The sequence below is a fragment of the Geotrypetes seraphini genome, chromosome 1, assembly GCF_902459505.1.
Source record: "Geotrypetes seraphini chromosome 1, aGeoSer1.1, whole genome shotgun sequence".
Classification (NCBI taxonomy): Eukaryota; Metazoa; Chordata; class Amphibia; order Gymnophiona; family Dermophiidae; genus Geotrypetes; species Geotrypetes seraphini.
In genome coordinates this window covers 475559523-475583191 of record NC_047084.1, presented here as the reverse complement: position 1 = coordinate 475583191, position 23669 = coordinate 475559523, and the positions used below count along the sequence as shown (strand labels likewise).

The 23669-nt window shown below is 34.5% G+C and overlaps 1 protein-coding gene across 5 annotated transcripts in view; it reads right to left on the bottom strand.

The window, feature by feature from the left end:
* Positions 1-23669, bottom strand: part of DOCK8 (dedicator of cytokinesis 8) — a 414444-nt gene that overhangs the window by 93756 nt on the left and 297019 nt on the right. For all 5 annotated transcript variants that reach the window (XM_033924987.1, XM_033924968.1, XM_033924979.1 and 2 more), the window contains 3 exons: positions 7381-7533; positions 5294-5452; positions 3887-3987 (listed from right to left, as the gene is read on the bottom strand). In XM_033924987.1, coding sequence (XP_033780878.1) covers positions 3887-3987; positions 5294-5452; positions 7381-7533 — 413 coding nt within the window. The remainder of the gene's footprint in view (positions 1-3886; positions 3988-5293; positions 5453-7380; positions 7534-23669) is intronic.

Genomic DNA, 23669 nt, shown 5'->3' with positions numbered 1-23669 from the left:
GGTGGAACTCGGTATGTCACATTTACAAAATGGAGAAAATTTTGGCTTTACAACAAGGAAATATTAAAAATTTTAAGAAAATATGGGATCCATTGACTAATTATTCTAGAGATCAGATATCTTAACACATTGATAATAGTAATATAGGGTTAGGGTGGGAAATATAGATATTAATATGAAAGAAAAATGGAAAAACAATTAATAGGGGAAAGGGATGAATATCTATGATATGAATTTGTACATACATATTTATTTTATTATACATTTTATAATATGTGATTCATGTATTGAAAGAATGAAAATTCTATAAATAAAAAGTTAAAAAAAAAAAAAAAAAAGATAAACATTTATAAACAAAGCCCTGCCAGCTGAATATCTCTTTCTCTAGTTCAGCAGCCAGAACAACAATGGAACTTGCGTTATGAAGCCCTACATGTTGTATGGGAATATCAATTAACACAAAATTCTAGAGGAGACGGAGGGGGGCAAATTTGGGCATTAATCTGCAAAATTATTTCCAATAGTGTTCTGTTGACTCGAAACCCTGAAATACTATTTTAGATGATTTTAGAGACATACAAAATATTGTTAAATATGCTAAGTCACTGGCAATGTCTATGATATAGAATGTGTTTAGAGGCTCCTGTGAACTTTGCTCCCCATGTAAAAGCATGGATTAGTATAAAGAAATTACAGCACTGGCCTCATATGAAAGACAATAATCTTGGTGGCAGAGCAGAAGACTATAATGGCATCCAAAGTAAAAGAGCAGCATGCTTCTTGGAGTCTCTCTCAGTTACCTCTCTCTCTTCTGTTAACTAGTTTCCAAGTTTATCCAAGTTTATTAAGTATCTGGTTGGTCATGGAAATTATAGACGATGTTATATCTAATGGTAAGCTGCTTGATTTTTCACAGTTGCAACATAAATTTGGACTTAATAAATCACAAAGCTTTAGATGGTTGCAACTGAAGCAGGCCATTCAGGCGGGGTTCCCTGAATGGAAGACTTTAAATAATCAGTATAGTTTAGAATTCTTATGCTTTCAGGCCGCGCAGTGGTACAAATTGATATCTGGATTCATGAATAAAAAACCAAAAACTGGTCTTTGGGACATTTGGAGTATTGAGATTGAGCATCAAATTTCTGCATCTCAATGGTCACAAATTTGGACTTGTACAATGTTGGCATCTATGAGACAAACGTGGTTTTTTCTTTTACATAGAGCTTTTTGGACCCCTGTTCGTTTACAAAAGTTAGATAGCGCTAAGTCTAATAGATGTTGGCACTGTAATCTTGAAATAGGGACTCTTGATCATTTATTATTTTATTGTCCATTAATCTTGGCCTTTTGGAAATCAATATGGGGTCAAATAAATTGTTTGTTGGAAAACCCAGTTGCGTATGATACTGTTTTATTTGGCATGTCAATGAGGGCTAAAAGCCAAATTTCCTACGGTGAAGACTCCAGAGTTTTTATGCTTTCAGGTGGACTTCTTGGGTCACCAGGCCGCGCAGTGGTATAAACTGATAAACGGATTTATAAATAAAAAACCTAATAATGGACTTAGGGACATTTGGAATATTGAGATAAAGCACCAAATTATTGCGTCTCAATGGCCACGAATTTGGTCTTGGAGAATGAGATCTTCGATGTCTGCATCTATGAGACAAACTTGTTTTTTTCTTTTGCATAGAACATTTTGGACCCCAGTTAGATTACAAAAGTTAGATAGCTCTAAGTCTAATAGATGCTGGCACTGTAATCTGGAAGCAGGGACTTTAGATCATTTAATATTCTATTGTCCCTGTATCATGGCATTTTGGAAATCAATTTGGTCTCAAATTAATTGTTTATTAGAAAACCATGTAGCATTATCATATGATACAATAATATTCGGTATGTCAATGAGAACAAAAAATCAAATTCCATCATGCAATAATAAATTTTATTGATCATGACAGGAGTCGCCATATAACATATTACCAGTAATTGGAAAAATTACAGTAGACTTAACTATACCTTCTGGTGGAATTCGCTTTGTCACATTTACAAAAAGGTAAGAACAATTGCCATACAAAGAGGGAATTATAAAAATTTTAAAAAGATTTGGGGGCCATTGACAAATTATTGCAATGATTAGACACCATTATCCACTGAAATTACTCTCATACATAGGGGGGAGGGGGGAGGGTATAAAGTTATATTAATGGTTTGATTAATAGATAATAATATAATATTTATATGATATTTTTGATTACTCTATTGAAATATGCACTGTGAATAGTAGAGAGGGGGAAGGGTTCTTAAGCTATTGTGATTATTAATAATAATAATGGGGAGGAGGTGGTTTTTATGTTTATATATATATACAATTGTTGTTTTTCTTGATTGATTTACAAATGATGTTTTCAAGAATTTGTATGGTTTTAATATGTACACTTGTTGAAAGATTAAAAATGAATAAAGATATATAAAAATATATATATATTTGTGGGAAGGGTAGGTGGGGAGGGTATAAATTTATGATTTTAAGATGATGTTCGAAGAAATACAAGTGATGTGTACAAGATTTAAATGATGCAATACTGTGTTCTTGATGTAAGATGGAAAAATGAATAAAGAATTTGAAAAAAAAAAAAAAAGCCAAATATCCAAGAATAACAAGCTTTTGCTAATTATGACAGGAGTCGCCATACAACAAATAACGAGTAATTGGAAAAATTGGAAGAGGCTTAATTATAGTTTTTGGTGGAACTCGTTGTGTCATATATATATATATAAAATGGAAAAAACAATATCTATACAGAAAGGATATTTTAAAAGATTTCAAGATGTGTGGGGGCCATTTACAAATTATTGCAATGGGGGATAACTCTTAAAGTTGCTTATAAATGCGAAGAAAGATTGGAAAGTATTTATTAAATGATATAAATTATTATTACATAAAATGAAAAGGGTGGGAGGGAAGGTGATAAACTTTATAATATGATTATTGTAGATCATTAAGTGTTTTATGTAAGTTTAAATTATTATACTTGTTGATACACTTATTGTAAGTTTAAAAAATGAATAAAGTATCTGGTTGGTTTATAATGCAAAAAAATTTAATCTACCTTTTCTTATTACATTCTGAGTTTCATGGATGCCAACATTGATTTGTACTAGTTAAATTTCAATACTGCCACTGTTGTCACTTTTGATATATTCTGTATATTGAAATAAATTTCATAAATAAATAAACAGTGAGCTGGACACTGCTGATCTGGGTTTTTGTTCTTGGGGACATGGCTAGGCAGAGGTTCCTTTCCTGTGTACTCATTAAAATCACATCAATTATGTAGAGATCCCAAAGAAAAGGGCTCCCAAATTTCAAGGTCACATCTGAACCCAACCATTCTGAAAGCCTGTGGAAAAATACCTGCACAGTGGCCCGTGGTGTAGTGACGGTGAGAGGCACCTGGTGTGATGGCACCCGCCCTCAACTCTGCCCCCATCCCCGGCTCCTTCCCCAATCACTCCTGTCGCACTCACGCCCCCTTCTCCCGTACCTCTCGTTGTTCACCGCTGCGGCATCCGGAAGCGATGTCAGCAGGAGAGACGATGTGGTCGCGGGGAGCACGTTAAAAGTTGTTGCTCATGGCGGTAAACAATTGGAGGTATGGGGGAAGGGAAGGGTGTGCCCGTGTAGCAAGGGGAGGAATGGGAAGAAGTTGGGGGTGCTAATGCCCCCACCAACATGGCACACAGGGCGGACCATCCCCCCCTTATTATGCCACTGACAGTGGCTGATGTTTTACTCGGCATGTGGAATTTAGTGACAAGGGAGCCCAACAAGAACCACCGGCCAAACTGACAAGCATGTTTTGCTTGTTCCACAGATTACCTGTACATGAGATCCATGAGCATCTCAGGATCCTCCTGGAATGCCCTCATCTTCACTGTGTCTGACAAGATACTATTCAAGTTGCGCAGCAGCTCATCTATCTGGACCAAGGTGAAAAAATAAAGAGGAAGATATTGCTATGCCACTGGACCCCAGTATGACATACCACTTTTCATTAAACAGCAGCAAGCAAACAACAATAATCTTTCATTTCAGAATCAAAAAGGGGGTTCTGATGAGGCTCAACACAGCAGTGTGGGTTTTACCATGCAGATGTTAACGTGGATCTAACATGTATCTCACGTTACAACCAGTAGCGCAGTACAAAAACTTGCCAGTTGTGATAGCTAATGAGTGGGTTGATACCATTTACTGGCTCTCACCACTGTTCCCTCTAAGTTGAGTACTCCAATTGCATTGCTGCTTATAGGGGGTGGTGCTTCAATATTGTGTTTTCAATCTCTACAACAACAATTTATTATTTCTATAGCACCACCAGGCGCACGCAGCGCTGTACATGGTACATACATGAGACAGTCCCTGCTCAGAAGAGCTTACAATCTAATTAGAAGTATAAGGGATTATCTTCTGCTAATGCTACTATTCCACCCCAAGACTGAACGGATTACATAAGGGCTGAGCTGCCTTAACATAAGAACAGCCTTATTGGGTCAGACCAATGGTCCATCAAGCCCAGTAACTCATCCTCACAGTGGCCAATCCAGGTCACTAGTACCTGGTAAAAACCCAAAGAGTAATAACATTCCATGCTACCAATCCAGGGCAAGCAGTGATTTCCCCCCATGTTTTTCTCAATAACAGACTATGGACTTTTCCTCCAGGAAATTGTACAAACCTTTCTTAAAACCAGCTTCGCTATCTGCTCATACCACAACCTCTGGCAATGAATTCCAGAGCTTAACAAGGTAACTCTGCTGAGTCAGGGGGTGGGGTTCAGCAGGGAGGTGTTTATCTGCTACAGAGGGGAATCATTGGAGAGAGGTCCCCATGAAAGAGAAAAAGTCTCTGTGAAAAGAAGGAGTCCTGGAGAGAGAGAGAGTTTTCCCCTTTCCTAGCTGTAGATTTGAGGGAGCACTGGAAAAGTTTGGGGCATGTGCAAGAATCTCCAGGAGTAACTGGGCTCTACTGAAGCAGGGTAAGCTAAGCCCATAAGGGAAATAAATGTGGAAGTGACCTAGTATAATATGTTAGGATTCTGTACTCTTTCTTCCTTTACAACCTTTAGCATAATTTATAAATATCAGGAAAACAATTGGTGCCCTTTTGTGTGTTCTGTTTTATGAGATCTTGAAAACCCAACCATATGAGTCTTGATAACACTTATCAAGCAAAATTCTCCGACACTAACCCCTAGAACATTGTTTAGATCTGGCTATGCAAACATACCTGAGCAGGAAAGAGTGTTGGCTGCATGTCCACATCTTCCTCACCATATGCTAAAATAGTCCTTAGTGATCTACGGAGGTACTCTTCATTGAAGTCTGGTGATTTGCCCACCAGAGATGCCAATGACATCGTCACCTGCATCTTCACTCTTGCAAAATTCTTCATGAAAAAAAACCAAAACAGTAAGGATTAGGCAATGTTCAGCTTGACAGAAATACAGCCTGGGCCTTCATGGCAAACTGGAAGTTTGGCATGCACATAAAGGGAACTATGTAGCAGTTTTCAACAGAAATGTCACCAGCAAATGATTATTTCAACTGATTTCTCTTTTTAAAGTACTGTATAAGATATTCTAGAATATTGACTTATCCATGAACATCTTGAGTTAGTCTCTGAGGCAAGAATCTGAAGGAACTGCTTTGCTATTTAATTATTTTGCAATATATTAAATAAAGTTGAACCTTGATGAGTGTCCAGACCAGCTAACAGGACGTCTGCGCATGTGCAGAGGGCATCCAGACGTGGCCCTGATCTCAGGGCATTCGAAAACATGGACAAACTGCTGGGACTTGGAAATCCCTTCAGGCAATTGGAAAATCCTCTAAAAACAAGACATGTCTGGGTTTCCCCGAATATCTGGTAACACTAGCCCTACACAAGCAATTTAACTGGGCAGGAGCCTTTCCTGCCCGGCGGAGCCTTTTCTGCCTGGTTAAATCTCTTTGAATATCAACTCTATTAAAAACCTAGGCCAGCATTTAAACCAGCTTAAGAATGACCAGATAGACTACCCCCCCTTTTACCAAGGCGCTCTAGCTGATTTAGCACGCGCTAAATGCAAACACATCCATAGAATATACTGAACGTTAGCATTTAGCGCACGCTAAATCGGCTAGCGTGCCTCAGTAAAAGGACCCCTACATTTCTATCTTGTATTGGGAAAAGTGCTGAAAGTCATGTTCTAGGAATAAATCCCTAATCCTTACCTACAATCAAAATACTATTCCACAGCAAGAATATTTCAGGAAACAACTGTATTAGAGAATGACATGGGGAAAAAAAATTATCATTGTTCCCGCTCTGTCCCCATGAGCTCAGCCCCCGTCCCTGCCCCATCCCTACAAGCTCGGTCCCCGTCCTGCAAACTGTCAGATCCCATCCACACAAACCTTTATTTTATTAAAGTATAAAAAGAGACTATTCTGTACAATTGTCATTTTATAAACACAAATAATACAGAGCAAGGATCAACAAAACCCGTCTCCCCTCCCTTTCACAAATATCCCCTCCACTATTGTGAAAACTGAATAAACCAAATTACTACAGAATGCTACATAGAAAAATCAAGCTAAAAGAATATTTCAGTCACACATGGCAGGAATAGTGTTAGGGGAGTGCAACTAGGGCAACTGCCCCCTAGTCAGAGAGAGAGCCCTAAGCCAGTTGGAAGCTAAAGAAGCACAGCCTGGGCTTTACGGTCCCCAATTATATCTAATACCAGCTCTAACAGGATACATATTTCAAATCTGAAATAAATTTATTTTTTTTCTACCTTTTGTTGTCTGGTAATTTTATTCTTCAAATCACATTGGTCTCAGGCTTTGGTTTTGGGTCCCTTCTGTCTTTATCGTGGCATGGCTGGCCCCTGAAGGTAAAATAGGTGCAAGAGGAACTGGGGAGGAGATGCCGAGTCTGACACGGGTGCAAATTTTTTTACCATAGGAGCAAGACTTTTTACTGCTCCCACGGGGCGGTGAAAGGTCTTGTTCCCATTCCTGCAGTAAACCAGTTGCAAATGTCTCCATTCCTGTGGATTTACTGCGGTGACCATGGTTTACCGCGGTAAACAGTCCCCGTGTCATTCTCTAAACTGTACGTTGCATCAACAAATGTCTTTGACAAGAAACTTTGGAAAAACTAGGCTAGCTCTCCAATCCTCATCCCTGGGAAAGTCCTTGATTTTATAGGCAAGTTTAGGTTTGTTTTCTGTTTTCATTTATTTCTACCAATATTCCTCTCATCACTTTATTGGGGTTTTTTTGCGGTATAAAGCAACCGTGGCTGCAGTGCCACACCAGACATCTTACACTGATGCTGCTGAAGCTGAATCTCATGAGGAGGTAAAGGGTGGCACAGGCCTGGCTCCGGGTGCTGTCTATGGCACTGCTGCAGTGATGTAAGACTCTCTGGCATAGATCCGAACACTGTTCCACTTCCTCCTCAAACAGCAGGTCTCCAAACTACATGAGAGAAAAAAAAAAAAAAAAAAAACCCAGGAAGTTTTACTGGCCTCTATTCACAGTGAATAATCCAAAGCTCTCCATGATCTGAACACAGGAAATGTATTATTAAGATATGTAAGAGCCATAAGCTAAAGCCTATGATAATAAAGTCATATTTCTATTTATTACCTTTAATAGTGGACTCCCGTCATTCATAAGAGAAGAAGCACGATTAGATAAATTCTTTTTTTTAATTTTTTATTTATAAATTTTTCATTCTTACAAATGTTTTGATTGTACATAAAATTTCAAATAATACATGAAAAATTGTGATTACAAATAATTCAGCTTATCACATAAAATATACCCCTCCCCTTTTTTCATTTCTTAAATCCATATAATATACATCCCCTTCCCCATTCTAATATAACTATTACTAATGTGCTATGAAATCTGATCATTGGAATAACGTGTCAATGGTTCCCAAATTTTCTTAAAATTATGAATATTTCGGCGGGCGTGGCTTTGGAGCGGAACTAAATGGCTGGGTAGTGGAGTTGCTCTGTGAAGACAAGCTATTTGACAGAGATCATAGCCAGAAAAAATTCAAATTTCACTCTGAAAAGTGAGGTAGAGGTGGATAATGGCTTCGGGAAAGCAAAACAAAAATTTGGCGGCGGGGAGCAGCTCAGGAAGCGGGAAGCGATCGAAACTTGATACGGCTTCACCGATGTCAGTTCCGTTGCCGCCGGAGGATGTAGAAAATAAAGACATAATGAAGGAAATACAGGCGGTAAAGGAAATAGTATTGGAATGCGCTAAAAATATAAAAGAAGTGAAAGAAGAGGTGGTATGTTTATCAAATAAACTGCAAGCAATGGAATTGAAAGTGGATCAAATTGAGAAAAGAGTGGAAAAGTATGAGGAGGAAAGTATAAAGCACATGGAACACAGTAAGGAAATTGAAGCACTTAAAAGGGAGCTGGAAGATTTGTCCAATAGGGAACGAAGGAGCAATTTAAGGGTGCTTGGGGTCCCGGAGGGAATTGAAAAGTCGGATCCGATTGGATTTTTGATTAATTTTTTGCCCAAGGTGCTCCCGAAGCAAAACAAGTTTCCATTGGAAATAGAACGTGCACACAGGGTCCCAACGAGATTATCAAACAGCCAAAAAGGACCACGTCCACTGATCTTTAAGCTACTTAGATATCAACAGGTAGCTGAAATAATTAAATTAGCTAAAGATAATAAAAACTTAAAGTGTCAGGATTCAAAGATTTACATAGTGCCTGACTTTGCCAGAGCAACGGCACAAAAGAGAAAGCAGCTATTAGACCTGAGACCACAGCTGAGAAGTCTGGGAGCTAGATATGGGCTCATATACCCGGCAACTATGCGGGTCACTTATAAAAATAAAACTTTGAATTTTGATACTGCAGATAAACTTAAGGAGTTTTTGGAGCAGTGTGAATCACCAATGGCTACTTAATAGAGACTTGGATGGAAGTATTTGTGTTCTTGGTTGAAATGTTTATTTTTGTTTGGAAATTTCTATGTTAAAGGAAGAAAAAAGAAAAAAAAAGAGTTAATAGGATTCTGAAGGCATGGCTGCAGTTGGATTTCAAATACATTCCACATTCTATCTTGTCATGAGGCAAATGGAATGTAGCCTGCAAGAGTATAAGAGATGCAATATTACAGACCTTTTAAAGGACAGAGGTTAATAAGATGGATTGTACTGACTTGCTGTTTGGACAGACAGACTGAGAAACGATAGAGGATTGTGCAAAACAGATTGAAGGAAATAAGTTCTAAATAGTATTGAGAAGATATAAACTACAAGCAAGAGGACATTAAATAGAATGGATCTGCAAGCAAGATGAGAGTTAGACTGTGACTTTGTAAGCCTTACAATTTTCATTTGCATAAAAGGGGAAGTCAGCTGTGATATATGGAATAAGACATTGTAATGGAAATTCTCTAAATGCAGCAGAGGATTTTTTGAAGATGGTTCTGGTATATAGTTGGCCTGACCTTAAAATAAAAATGACAGAGCTACGATGGTCAAAAAAAAAAAAAAAAAGGAACAGGGTTTGTATATGTAGAATGTGAAGGATCTATGATTGGCACCACAAGTTTGAAATTGTGGTCATTGTAAATCTTTATGCAAAACAATTGGAAAGGAGATTTAAGGTGGATCAAAAGATGAGACTGAGAATGTATAAACAGTAGTGTGAGAGGATAGAATTTGATATGGATCTGCAAGCAAGAGGAGATTTGAAATGAGACTTTATGAGACATATAGCATCTTATTACAAGAAAAGGAAATTTGTTGTTATGTATGGACTATAGTTTTAAAATTGCAAATCTATTAATGCAACAAGAGTCATAATATTGTTGTTTGGGATAAAAATTGGTCTGAACTTAATATAAATAATGGTGGATATACGAGGAGATTTAAAAAAAAAAAAATTAATTAGAAGTTTTGGTAAAAGCGAAGGATGTAGGAAAGTTTGGATGTTATAATATAAAGCATATGATATAAGAGAATGTTGTGAATGGAGTGGAAATTAAAAGGGTAGCAAATATGCTAGTGTGGAAATGGGTATGGAATGTTAGGAGGGTTATGTTAAAGGGATAAAAATTGTTGTTTTGGGGAATTTATTGACTTTTTGAATAGGAAAAGTTAGGAAAAAAGATTTCCATTATATATTTAATAATATTTAAAAGTGATATTTAACTTGAGGGAATGTGATGTAATCTGACATGAAAGATGGATGTGGTTTGGATGAATGTAATTTTAAAATTTGGTGTGATTATTTATGTATTTCAATAATATCTTAATGGAAATGAGTGAGTAGAGAAGGGAGGGTTCATGAGAGATGGGGGAAAGGAAAGGAAAAAAAAAAAAAGAGGTAATCCTTGATAAAGAAGTCTTGTGTGATAAAATGATATTCATTTTAATATGATAATGATCTGGCTAATGGTTTTAAAATTATAAATATAGCTTGTGGGGAGTTTATCTATTGCCTAGTCAAGGTGTGCGTTTCAAAGTTGGCAAGTAATTTAAGGGAGGGATGGGAGGGGGAGGGGATTAAGAATATGGGAAGGGGTATAGGGGAGGGGATGGGTTCTAATAATAATTTTAAAAAGGGGAAAAGAGGTTATAATATTGATGTGAAGAATATTATTGATTATTGTTTTGATTTGATATAATGACTTTAAAAATTTATTCAATAAATGTTAATGGTCTCAACCACCCGATAAAAAGGAAAAAAGTATTGCTATATTTAAAAAAACAAAATGCGGATGTCTATTTCATACAGGAGACTCACCTTAATGGAGATGAATCAAAAAAGCTAATTGGTAATTGGGTGAGAGATTGCTTTTTTGCACCGGCGGTGGGGAAAAAAGCTGGGGTAGCAATTTTAATAAATAAAAAATGTTCAGCAGGATTTAATATGGTGAAAGCAGATAAATTAGGAAGATGGGTGCATGTGAACATGAGTATGGGCAATAATACTGTGGCGCTATTTAATGTGTACGTACCTAATTCGAATCAAATTGAATATTTTAAAACTCTACAACCAATAATTTTACCACTGGCTGCTAATAATTTGATAGTAGCAGGAGATTTTAATGCTGTTGTGGACCCTTTATTGGATAAAAAACCTAGTAAAATTTTAAAATCTTTAGGGTTGGATAATTTTATAAATTCTTGCAATTTAAAAGATATATGGAGAATTCTTCATTTTAATGATCGAGATTTTTCGTTTTATTCACATGTTCATAAATCTTTTTCTAGAATTGATTATATTCTTGTTTCTGATGGGCTAATACAAGATGTTACACAAGCCTCTATAGAACCAATAATTTTATCAGATCATGGAGGAGTGTGGATTTCTTTAAATTTTAATGACCCGGATAATGGTAGGCCTGTATGGAGATTTAATAATGCATTGCTTGCATATCCAAAATTTTGTGAAGAATTTCAATTAAAAATGGATGAATATTTTCAAAATAATATTACAGAGGAAATATCTACAGAAATAATATGGGATGCTTTTAAAGCAACGATGAGAGGGCAAATTATATCATTTTCAGCTTATTCTAAAAAACAATTAAATAAGCAATTTACGGAACTGGAACACGAAATAAAAGATTTAGAATTAAAATTGATTAATAAGTGGGAGAATTCTACGTTGCAAACTTTATTAAAAGCAAAATATAATGAGATTTCTTCTAATTTGGCTAAAAAAAATATTATGTGTCAGCAAGCTTTGTATTATGGTAGTTCAAATAAGGCGGGAAGATTATTGGCTAATTATCTTAAAGTGAAAAAAAGAAAGATGAAATTGAATGCAATAAAAGATGAAAAAGGTGAAACTCATTTTCAGATTGGTCCTATTTTAAAACAGTTTTTAAATTATTATAAAAACCTGTATTCTTCTGAGTCTTATTTAAATAAAGAAAAAGATGGTATAGTGTTTTTAAATAATATTGAAGGTCCGAAGATTCCTGATCATATAAAAAGAAGTTTGGAAAATCCAATATCTTTACAAGAATTACAAACAGCATTGAAATCTCTTAGAGTAGGGACCGCTCCAGGTGGTGATGGTTTTACGGTAGAGTTTTATAAAGCATTTCAAAATACTCTTTTACCTCATTTATTAAATTTATATCAGAATCAACTAAAGAAAGGTTGTATATCAGGCACTATGGCAGAATCATTAACTATTGTTTTGCCGAAGCCAAATAAAGATCCCATGTTGGTTTCAAATTACAGGCCTATTTCATTGATAAATGTAGATGGTAAATTATTAGCCAAACTTTTGGCTACACGTTTGGCAAAAGCTCTTCCTCACATAGTTGGTATGCATCAAACAGGGTTTGTTGCTCAGAGACACTCTTCTAATAACACCAGATTGGCATTGCAAATGTTATATTTAACAAAAGAAATTGGAGATCCGGCTTTTTCTGTGTCTCTAGATGCAGAGAAAGCTTTTGATCGTGTGGAATGGACATTTATGTATCAGGCCATGGAGTGGTTTGGTATTGGTTCGGGATTTATACAAATGATTAAAACTCTGTATAGCTCTCCTGTTGCTAGATTATATATCAATAATAATTTTTCTGATTGTTTTAAATTGCAAAGGGGAGTTAGACAGGGATGTCCTTTGTCTCCTTTACTTTTTGATATAGTGCTTGAACCCTTATTATTAGCTATTCAACAAGAGGAGGAGATACAGGGTATACCGCATAAAGATAAAGAATATAAAGTTTCTGCATATGCGGATGATATATTACTTCATTTGAGGAATCCGGAAACAACCATTCCAAATTTATTGGTTTTGATTGAAAGATTTGGAAAGTTTTCAGGATATAAAATAAATTGGACTAAATCAGAAGTTCTTCCTTTAAATGTGCATTGCACAAAAGGATTATTTGACTCATTACCTTTTATTTGGAAAGAAGAAGGAATAAAATACTTAGGTATATGGATAAAAAACACGCTTGATGAGACAATTATAATGAATGAAAAAAGTTTATTGCAAAAAGTAACAGAGTTATGTGAGCAATGGAATCCTTTACATTTATCTTGGTGGGGAAGAGTTCAAACTGTCAAAATGATGATATTGCCTGTGGTTTGTTATCAAATGGGAATGATACCAGTTTTTTTTCAGGGGTCTTTTTACAAAAAGTTAAATAATATTCTTAGTAAATTTATTTGGCTGGGTAAAGCTGTAAGAATTGCTCTAGTGACTTTACAAAAACCAATTGAAGAGGGAGGGGTAAATTTTCCAAATTTTTATAGGTTTCATCAATCCTATATATTGCGCCAAGGTATGTATTGGGTCCTCCCAGAACTCATGGAGAAGCTTCCAGATTGGTTATGGTTGGAGTGGCAGCTCATGTCTCCTATCAGGCTTCGTCATCTGCTTAGCATTAAAATGCCTAGAATAAGGAAAACCAATAGGATATTAATGGACACATGGACAACATTAAAGTATGTAAACAACTTAACTCCTATTACTATTCAAAAATCTACTTGTCAAAATATATGGCTGAACTCCAAGATACAAATAGGCGGTTTTATGATTGTCTGGAAGGATTGGATTGAAGCAGGAATACGTACTTTAGATGATGTTATTAATGATGGTAAGCTGCTGGAGTTTTCACAATTGCAACATAAATTTGGACTTAATAAAAAACAAAGTTATAAGTGGTTGCAATTGAAGCAGGCTATTCAGGCAGGGTTCCCTGAATGGAAGTCTTTAAATACTCATTTTACTCTAGAATTCTTATGCTTCCAGGCAGATTTTATGGGTCACCAGGCCGCACAGTGGTATAAAACATTATCTGGATATTTAAATAAAAAACCAAGGACTGTACTTAGAGATATTTGGAGCATTGAGATTAAGCATCAAATTAATGCATCTCAATGGCCACGTATTTGGTCTTGGAGGATAAGATGTACAATGTCTGCGTCTATGAGGCAAACATGGTTTTTCCTGTTGCATAGAGCACTCTGGACCCCTGTTCGCTTACAAAAATTGGATTGCTCTAAGTCTAATAGATGTTGGCATTGTCATCTTGAGGCTGGAACTCTAGATCATTTATTATTTTATTGTCCTTTTATTAATAATTTTTGGAAATTAATCTGGGGTCAAATAAATTGTATGTTAGAGAATCCTGTGGCCCTATCATATGACACAGTTTTGTTTGGAATGTCTATGAGGGCCAAAAGTCAAATTTCATCGAATAATAACAAACTGTTAATGATTTTAACAGGAGTTGCCATCCAACATATAACACATAACTGGAAAGACTATAGAGGATTGAATTATTGTTTCTGGTGGAGTTTGGTTTGTCAGGTGTATGAAATGGAAAAAACATTGGCAATCAAGAGAGGTTATTATAAGAAATTTAAAGAGGTGTGGAGACCATTAATTGAGTATTATAATAAATAAATAATTATATTTATCCCCATTAAATATATGTAGGGGGGAGGAGGGATGGGTGGGTTTTATGACATTATGAGGGGTAATATATGGAAAGGGAGGGAGGGGAGATAGTTTATGGTATAAAATGAATGTAGAGTTTCAAGTGAAGAATGTATAGTATGACTTGAATTATTGTACACTTGTTTGCATAATGTAAAAACGAATAAAGATATTAAAAAAAAAAAAAAAAAATTATGAATATTTCCCTGTTGTAAAGCTATTGTTTTTTCCATTTTGTATATATGACAGACTGAATTCCACCAAAATGTATAGTTTAATTTGGTATAATCCTTCCAATTTTGAGTTATTTGTTGCATGGCGACCCCTGTCAATATTAATAATAGTTTGTTATTGTTTGCTGAAATCGGACTCCGAGTTCTCATTGCTGTACCAAATAGTATAGTATCATATGAGAGTCCTACATGATTTTCTAGTAATTCATTAATTTGGGGCCAAATTAGTTTCCAAAATGCATTTATACAGGGACAAAAAAAATTAAGTGGTCTAATGTCCCAACTTCTACTCTGCAATGCCAGCATCTATTAGATCTAGTACTATCTATCTTTTGTAAGCGCGTAGGGGTCCATAAAGCTCTATGTAATAAAAACATCCAAGTTTGACTCATAGATGCTGACTTTGTAGATCTTAATCTCCAGGACCAAAATCGTGGCCATTGAGATTCAGAAATTGTCTGACCAATCTCAATACTCCAAATATCCCTAAGTCCAGTTTTCTTTTTTTTAATTTAAAAATCCATTTAACAATTTATACCATTTTGCGGCTTGGTGACCCAAAAAATCCGCCTGGAAACATAGAACCTGCAGACTATATTGAGTATTAAGATCTTTCCATTCAGGGAACCCTGCCTGAATAGCTTGCTTCAATTGCAACCATTTAAAATATTGTGTTTTATTTAATCCAAATTTATGTTGCAATTGTGAAAAACTAAGCATTGATCCGTCTGAAATAACATCATTCAATGTTCGTATACCTGCAATTATCCATTGTTTCCAGACGATTTTGTATCCGCCAATCTTGATCCTGGAGTTTACCCAAATTGATTGATTTAATGATTTAGCAATTTGTTCTGGTGATAGATTACTAATATATCTTAATGTCTTCCAGGTATCCAATAGAATTCTGTTATCCTTATATCGTCTAGGCATGTTTATACTAATTAGATGTTCTAAATGTAATGGGAACAGGAGCCGCCATTCTAGATATAGCCAATCTGGTACATTCTCCATGAGATCTGGGAGGATCCAATACATACCCTGTCTTAGAATATAGGCTTGATGGTACCTATAAAAATTTGGAAAATTTACCCCTCCCTCCACAATTGGTCTTTGTAAAGATACTAAAGCAATTCTGGGTCTTTTCCCAAATCAAACAAATTTTGTAAGAATACTGTTTAACTTTTTATAGAATGACCCCTGAAAAAATATTGGTACCATACTCATTTGATAACAAACCACAGGCAATATCATCATTTTAATTATTTGAACTCTTCCCCACCAAGAAAGATGTAAAGGATTCCATTGCTCACACATTTCTGTTATTTTTTTAAATAAAAGTTTTTCATTTTCTTTGACTGTATCTTCAATTGTATTTTTGATAATAATTCCTAAATATTTTAACCCGTCTTCTTTCCAAATAAATGAATATGAATCAAATAAGCCTTTGGTACAGTGAACATTAATTGGAAGAATTTCCGATTTACTCCAATTAATTTTATATCCAGAAAATTTCCCAAATTTCTCTAGAAGATTAAGTAAACTTGGAACAGTATTCCCCGGTTCTCTTAAATATAATAATATATCATCTGCATATGCAGAAAGTTTAAATTCCCAGTAAGAAAATGGGATTCCCTTTATCTCCTTAGTTTGATTAATTGCAATTAATAAGGGTTCTAAAACAATATCAAAAAGTAAGGGGGACAAAGGACATCCTTGTCTAACTCCCCTACGCAAGTTAAATCTATCTGATAAATTGTTATTAATATATAATCTTGCACCAGGAGAGCTATACAAAGTCTGAATCATTTTAATAAAACCGGGGCCTATTCCAAACCATTCCAGAGCTTGATACATAGAACTCCATTCCACTCTATCAAATGCTTTTTCTGCATCTAAAGATACCATAAAAGCTGGATCATTCATATTTTTCGCTAAATTTAAAGAGTGAAATGCTAATCTAGTATTGTTTGATGAGTGTCTTTTAGCAATAAATCCTGTTTGGTGTACATCAATAATAAAAGAAATAGCTTTTCCAATCTTATTGCTAATACTTTAGCAATCAACTTACCATCTACATTTAATAAAGATATAGGCCTGTAGTTTGAAACCAAGGTAGGATCCCTGTTTGGTTTTGGTAAGACAATAATTACCGAATCAGCCATAGTACCTGATATATTCCCATTATTTATTTGGTATTGATACAAATTTAATAAGTATGGTAAGATAATATTTTGAAATGTTTTGTAGAATTCAACAGTATAGCCATCACCATCCGGAGCGGATCCAACTCTAAGAGACTTCAATGCTGATTCTATTTCTTTTAAAGATATAGAATCTTCTAAACTTCGTTTAATATGATCCGGAACATTTGGTCCAATAAATGAGTTTAAGAAATTTAATCCCTCTTGTTCTTTATTTTCATAAGATTCAGAAGAATATAAATCTTTATAAAAATCAAGAAATTGTATTAAAATATCTTTGGTGTTAGTGTGTGTGTTGCCTTGTGTATCTTTAATTGCAATAATCTTAGATTTCCTTTTTTTTTGCTTTAAGAAAATTAGCTAATAATCTTCCAGCTTTGTTTGAATTACCATAGTACTGAACTTGCTTATAGAAGATATCTTTCCTCACAAATTGAGAAGAAATCTCATTATATTTCGCTTTTATTTTTAATAAACTTTGTAATGTATTATGTTCCCAGTTCTTAATTAATTTATTTTCTAATACTTTAATTTGTTTTTCCAAATCAACATATTGTTTTTTAAGTTGTTTTTTGATAAATGCTGAATATGAAATAATATTTCCTCTTATTGTTGCTTTAAATGCGTCCCACAAAATCTCAGCATTGATACTGTCCGAATTATTAATTTGAAAAAATTCATTCATTTTTAATTTAAAATCTTCCAGAAAGTTCGAATCCGCAAGTAAAGCATTATCAAATCTCCAAATTGGATTGAAATGTACTATATCATTATTCTGAAAGTCAATCCACACACCAGCATGGTCTGAAATTACAATGGGATCAATAACTGCATTCATCACTCGCTGCGCTATATTATTAGACACGAATATATAATCAATTCGTGAGAAAGATTTGTGGACCTGAGAACAAAAAGAAAATTCCTGATCATTAAAATGAAGAATACGCCATATATCAACTAAATTACAAGATTGAACCAAATTATCTAAACCTAATGATTTCATAATTCTACTTGGTCTCTTATCCAAAATCGGATCCATTACAGCATTGAAATCCCCTGCTACGACTAAATTAGAAGCAGCCAGTGGTAACAGTAATTGTTGAACTTGTTTAAAAAACTCCATTTGATTCGAATTAGGAGCATATTGAATAAATCCAGGGTTGTATTTCCCAGAACCATTTTGATATGCACCCATCTTCCTAAAGGATCAAAGTTTATTAATTTGAAATCAGCATTGCACTTCCTATTTATCAGTATAGCAACCCCAGGTTTTTTCCCCACTGCAGGTGCAAAGAAACATTTAGAAATCCAACCCCCAGATAATTTCTTAGATTCAATCTCAGAAAGGTGCGTCTCTTGAATAAAATATATGTCCGCATTTTGCTTTTTAAGGAACGTTATTACTTTCTTTCTCTTAATAGGATGATTTAAACCATTGACGTTAATAGAATAAATTTTTATATCCATCTATTTTATAATTAAATTTTGGCAAATACTTCTATAATAATAAAGATGACCAGACCTCAGCACATTAATTGAATATATTTCCTTCATCCAATCCCCCCATCCCTTTCCCCCCGAAAATAAAAGTATAAAGAAAGAATTCAAATTTAACATTTTCCCCATTTTCATTCCTCATAAATATATTATTCCTCTGAACCCCCCTCCCTCCCTCTAATCTCCCTCCCCTCCCCCCCATAATCATTGTCTGACCTGGAACACACATTGGTATAGCAGACCCTAAACCCCCTCCCCCAGGCAACTAATATCTCTCCAAATTGAATTAACATATCTCAAAAAATTCAGCTATTCTTTTCCCCCACATATGTAATTATTTAATTATTTATATCTATATATATTTAATCATTCAATTAATAATTATTGACATTAATATTAATATTTCATTGTATCAAATTACATAAAATTATCTATAATGAATTCAATAGAAGTATTAATAAAAATTATTCATATAAATAATTAATATCGTGCAATTCTTTACCTCCTATTAAATATCTCTTCTTTAAAAATCCCAGTTCCCAGACTTAACCCTTTATTTAATAATTTTTGTATTTCATCAATTAGTATCTAGGTGGAATATATAATTATATTAAGATTCATATTTAATTAATTCATAAAATTATAAAACTATCTTCTCTTCAAAGTAATATATGTCCCAACTTAATATTATGTGAACATTTTCAAATTTAACTATAATTCCATGAATATTAAATATTCATTGTTAATTTAAATATAATCATTCATACAGTTAATATATTATTAATACCAGCATCTAACCAATTTATTTTAAACATTCTCATGTAAAAATCATTCATAATATATTCAATATAAATAAATATTGGAATAAAATATATATATTTTCATATTTATTAATAAAATTCTAAATTATTTCCTATTTTATTAATAATCCTTTTTTTTTTTGAAATATTCAGTATTCCATATTTATTTCCTTATATTAATCAAATATTGTGATTCATAATAGTTAATAATTAGTAGTTGGGTAAATATATATGCTATATTTATAATAATTCTCATAAATAAATAAATTAATTTCTTATTAAATTAAGAATGTATCAGTACATTCAAAGTAAGAAAAACAGTCAAAAGATCTTCAAATGCAGTAAAATGTAGTAAAAATAATTTGGTCCAATATCCATCCACTTTTTTTTTTTTCCTTTCTTCTTTTCTCTTCAAAATGAGTTTTCTCCATTTTCTCTTTTTCCTTTAATCAATTTTCCTTCTTGTAGACATCGGTTCCTCTTGTGATAGAAACTCTTTAAGTTTTGCAGGGTCTTGAAAATACCAGGACTTATTTCCAGTAGACACTCTCATTGTAGATGGATAGTACAAGCCGTACATGTAACCTTTTTCTTTCAACTGCTGCCTCAGCATAAGGAACTGCTTTCTGATGTTTGCAGTGTGTTTTGCAAAGTCTGGGACCAGCAAAAATTTAGACCCTTTATAATTTAAATTTTTATTCGCTTTTGCTACTTTTAAGATTTCTAAAGCCTGCTGGTATCTTAAAACTTTAAAAATCAAGGGTCTGGGGCCATTCTGATTCACTGGTCTTTTTGAAGGGATTCTATGTGCCCGTTCTATTTCCAACGGCCACTTGGAATTTAACTAACAGTTTAGGTAACAAGTTCTCTAAAAACTGTATAGTGTCTCCCCCTTCAAGATGTTCAGCCAGACCAAGCACTCTTATGTTCTTCCTTTTTCTCCGGTTCTCCAAATCTATCAGCTGATTTTTCTGTCTGTCTGTCTGTCACTTTCACAGTTTTGTGTAACAGCTTCCAGCAGTTCGACTCTCTCTTCAATCGCAGACATCCTCTGCCTTTCAGTCTGAATCTCCTGCTTCAGACTGAGCACTTCCTCTTTGACCTCCGAAATCTTTCCAGCGTTGTCAGACAGCATTAATTTAATTTTAAACAACTCTGCCATAATGTCTGCTTTGTCTGAGTACTCCTCAGTTTCCAGTGGGATCGGCACACTTGAGGGTGACACCGGAGTAACTTTCAATCTTTTCGCCGAAACACCGGAAGTGCACGGCTTCTCCGACTTCCCCTGCCTTGTTGTTGCAATTTCCGAAGCTGATTTTATTTATTTGTAACGCGGGTACGCGATTCAAAACAACTTTTTCTATCAGTTAGTTGTCTGGGTTCAGGGAGTTCCCCGGCTATGCGACCATTTTGCGCGCTCCAAGCCACGCCCCCCAATTAGATAAATTCAAAAGCACCCTTAAAAGTTTCTTTTCCAGTGACGCCTTTCAGAATTAAATTTAGGGATTAACTTTAGATTCCTATGCAATACAACTACAGCTATAAACTAGTCTTTATTAGGCTGCCGCCCAACCCTCCTCAACGTTTTTACCTTTATTGTATTACTTTCCTATTACAATTGTAGTTCTACCCTTCTTTCCTATAACTCTAGTAAGTGAGTTTATGTCTTGTACTGTCTATATACCTTTACCCTAACTTTTAGGCCATCTTTTGCAAAGGCGCATTAAGCGTTTTAGCGCGGAATTAGCACGTGCTAAATCAACATGTGCGCTAGTCATATATTTAAAATGGAAAGGGTAATTGCCTTGCAGCAAGGAAATTTTAAGAAATTTCAGGATATTTGGGAGCCATTAACAAAATACTGTAATGAATTAAAGTCATTTTTTCCCCTTAAAAATGCACATCCAAGGTGGGGGGTGGAGTATTTTGGTTTTCTTATGAGTGCAAATTGGATATGAGGGAGGGAGGGATATGGAATCTGAATTTGATTTTGATAGGATATTAAGTGATGTATTTAAGCATAAAATGATATTATATGATGTTACACTTATTGTAAATTTTAAAAATGAATAAAGAATATTTTTTAAAAAAAATATGTGCGCTAACCACTAACATAGGATAACATGCATGCGTTAGCGTTTAGTGTGCGCTACAAAGCTTAACGCACCTTTGTAAAAGAGGGGGTTAATGTATATAAACGTTTTATCAAATTTTAGAGATATTTGGAGCATTGAGATTAAGCATCAAATTAATGCATCTCAATAGCCACGTATTTGGTCCTGGAGGATGAAATGTACAATGTTTGCTACTATGAGGCACACGTGGTTTTTCCTGTTGCATAGAGCACTCTGGACCCCTGTTCGTTTGCAAAAATTGGATTGCTCTAAGTCTAATAGATGTTGGCATTGTCATCTCGAGGCTGGAACTTTAGATCATTTATTGTTTCATTGTCCATTTATTAAAGCCTTTTGGCAGTCAATTTGGGATCAAATAAATTGTATACTAGAAAATCATGTAGCATTTTCATATGACACAATTTTATTTGGCATGTCTATGAGAGCTAAAAGTCAATTATCCTCTAATAATAATAAACTTTTAATGATTTTAACAGGTGTTGCCATTCAACAAATAAGATATAATTGGAAAGATTGTAAAAGATTAAACTATTGTTTTTGGTGGAACTCGGTGTGTCACATGCATAAAATGGAACGAGCATTAGCAGTTCATAAAGCATATTTTAATATATTTAAGGATGTGTGGGAGCCATTAATAAGTTATTATAATGAATAAATAGCATTTTTCCCTACTTACTATATATATTGTTGGGGGGTGAGGGGGTAGGTTTTTGAAATTTAATAACAAATTATAGAACAAATGGTATATGTTATTATATTATGTAGTATGTATTTGCTTGAATACAATTTTGGGGGTTGGGTTGGGGTTAAATCTTTTTGAGAAATGGTAGAGTTTCAAGTGATGTATATTGATTGTTGATTTTTCTGTACACTTGTTGTAAAATCTAAAATGAATAAAGATTTATTAAAAAAAAAAAAATTTAATCAAACTTGGAAACTTGGACTAACACACCAGGTCAGTGAAATCTATTGTGGGGGAGATGGGACTTGTATACTGCCGTTTTCTTAAAATCAAGGATCTATACTGCCTTTTTGTGGTTACACATTCAAGGTGGTTTACATATAGCAGGTATTTATTTTGTTCCTGGGGCAATGGAGAATTGGGTGACTTGCCCAGGGCCACAGGGGGTGGTGTTGGGATTGATTCCATGGCTTTGAACTGATGGGGCAGCAGCTCTACCACTAGGCTACTCTTCACCTCTATTGGTGACTTTGAGGGGAAATGTTTTCTCTTATCACTGTACTGTATGTTGCTTTCTGTTCTCATAATTTCATTTATTTTTTAGTAGAGATGGTAACCATCTCCATGGTAACCATTTTCCATCTCAAGTTGTACCAAAACAATGAGCCTTATATTTAAAATATATATTAAGTATCTTATTCTTGAGTATGTAGGAACAAGTTCACTATAAAAAGTAAGACCACACCATAAAAACAAAGAAACTCATGGGATTAGTCAGACATCGTATAATAATAGGAGGGGGGAGGGATACAAAGATAGGTTTCATTACATGAATGAAGGGTTATGAGAGAGGGTGGGGAGAGGGTTACATTTATATGCTTAGAATATAATGTAAGATATACAAGTGCCTTGTCTTATTGTGTTGATTATGAATATTGTACACTTGATGAAAGATTTTTAAAATGAATAAAGAATTTAAAAAAAAAAAGAAACTCATGGGATTTGGAAGCTTCTGTACAGTTTCATCTCTGAAAAATCTTTATGCTGGGCTAATAAGTCATCTTTTAAAAAAAATTATTTATTCATTTTTACCTCTTACAACAAGTGCATCAAGAAATTACATTTGAACTTACATATATCACTTGAATTTCTACCACAATCAGCTTAAAAAACTGAAATTTAACCCCCTCCCTCCCACCCCTACCATAACATATGCATTCACGTATACCGTATAATATATTGTTCCTGTTACTCTAAACCTTTAATAAAAGATCAGAAACCCTCTCACCCCCATCCCCTCTTTTACAATTGTACTATTAAGGGGAAAAATGTTATCTATTCATTACAATAATCTGTTAATGGCCCCCAAACATCCTGAAATTTAATAAAATTTCCTTTCTGTGTAGCTAATGTTCTTTCCATCTTATAAATATGACACAAAGAATTCCACCAGAAACTATAATTCGATCTATTCCAATTTTTCCAATTAAATGTAATATGTTGTATGGCGACTTGTCATGATAAGTAGAAGCTTGTTATTTTTTGAAGATATTTGACTCTATACCCTGTATCCCCTTTGCTTATTAATTATGACAGGAG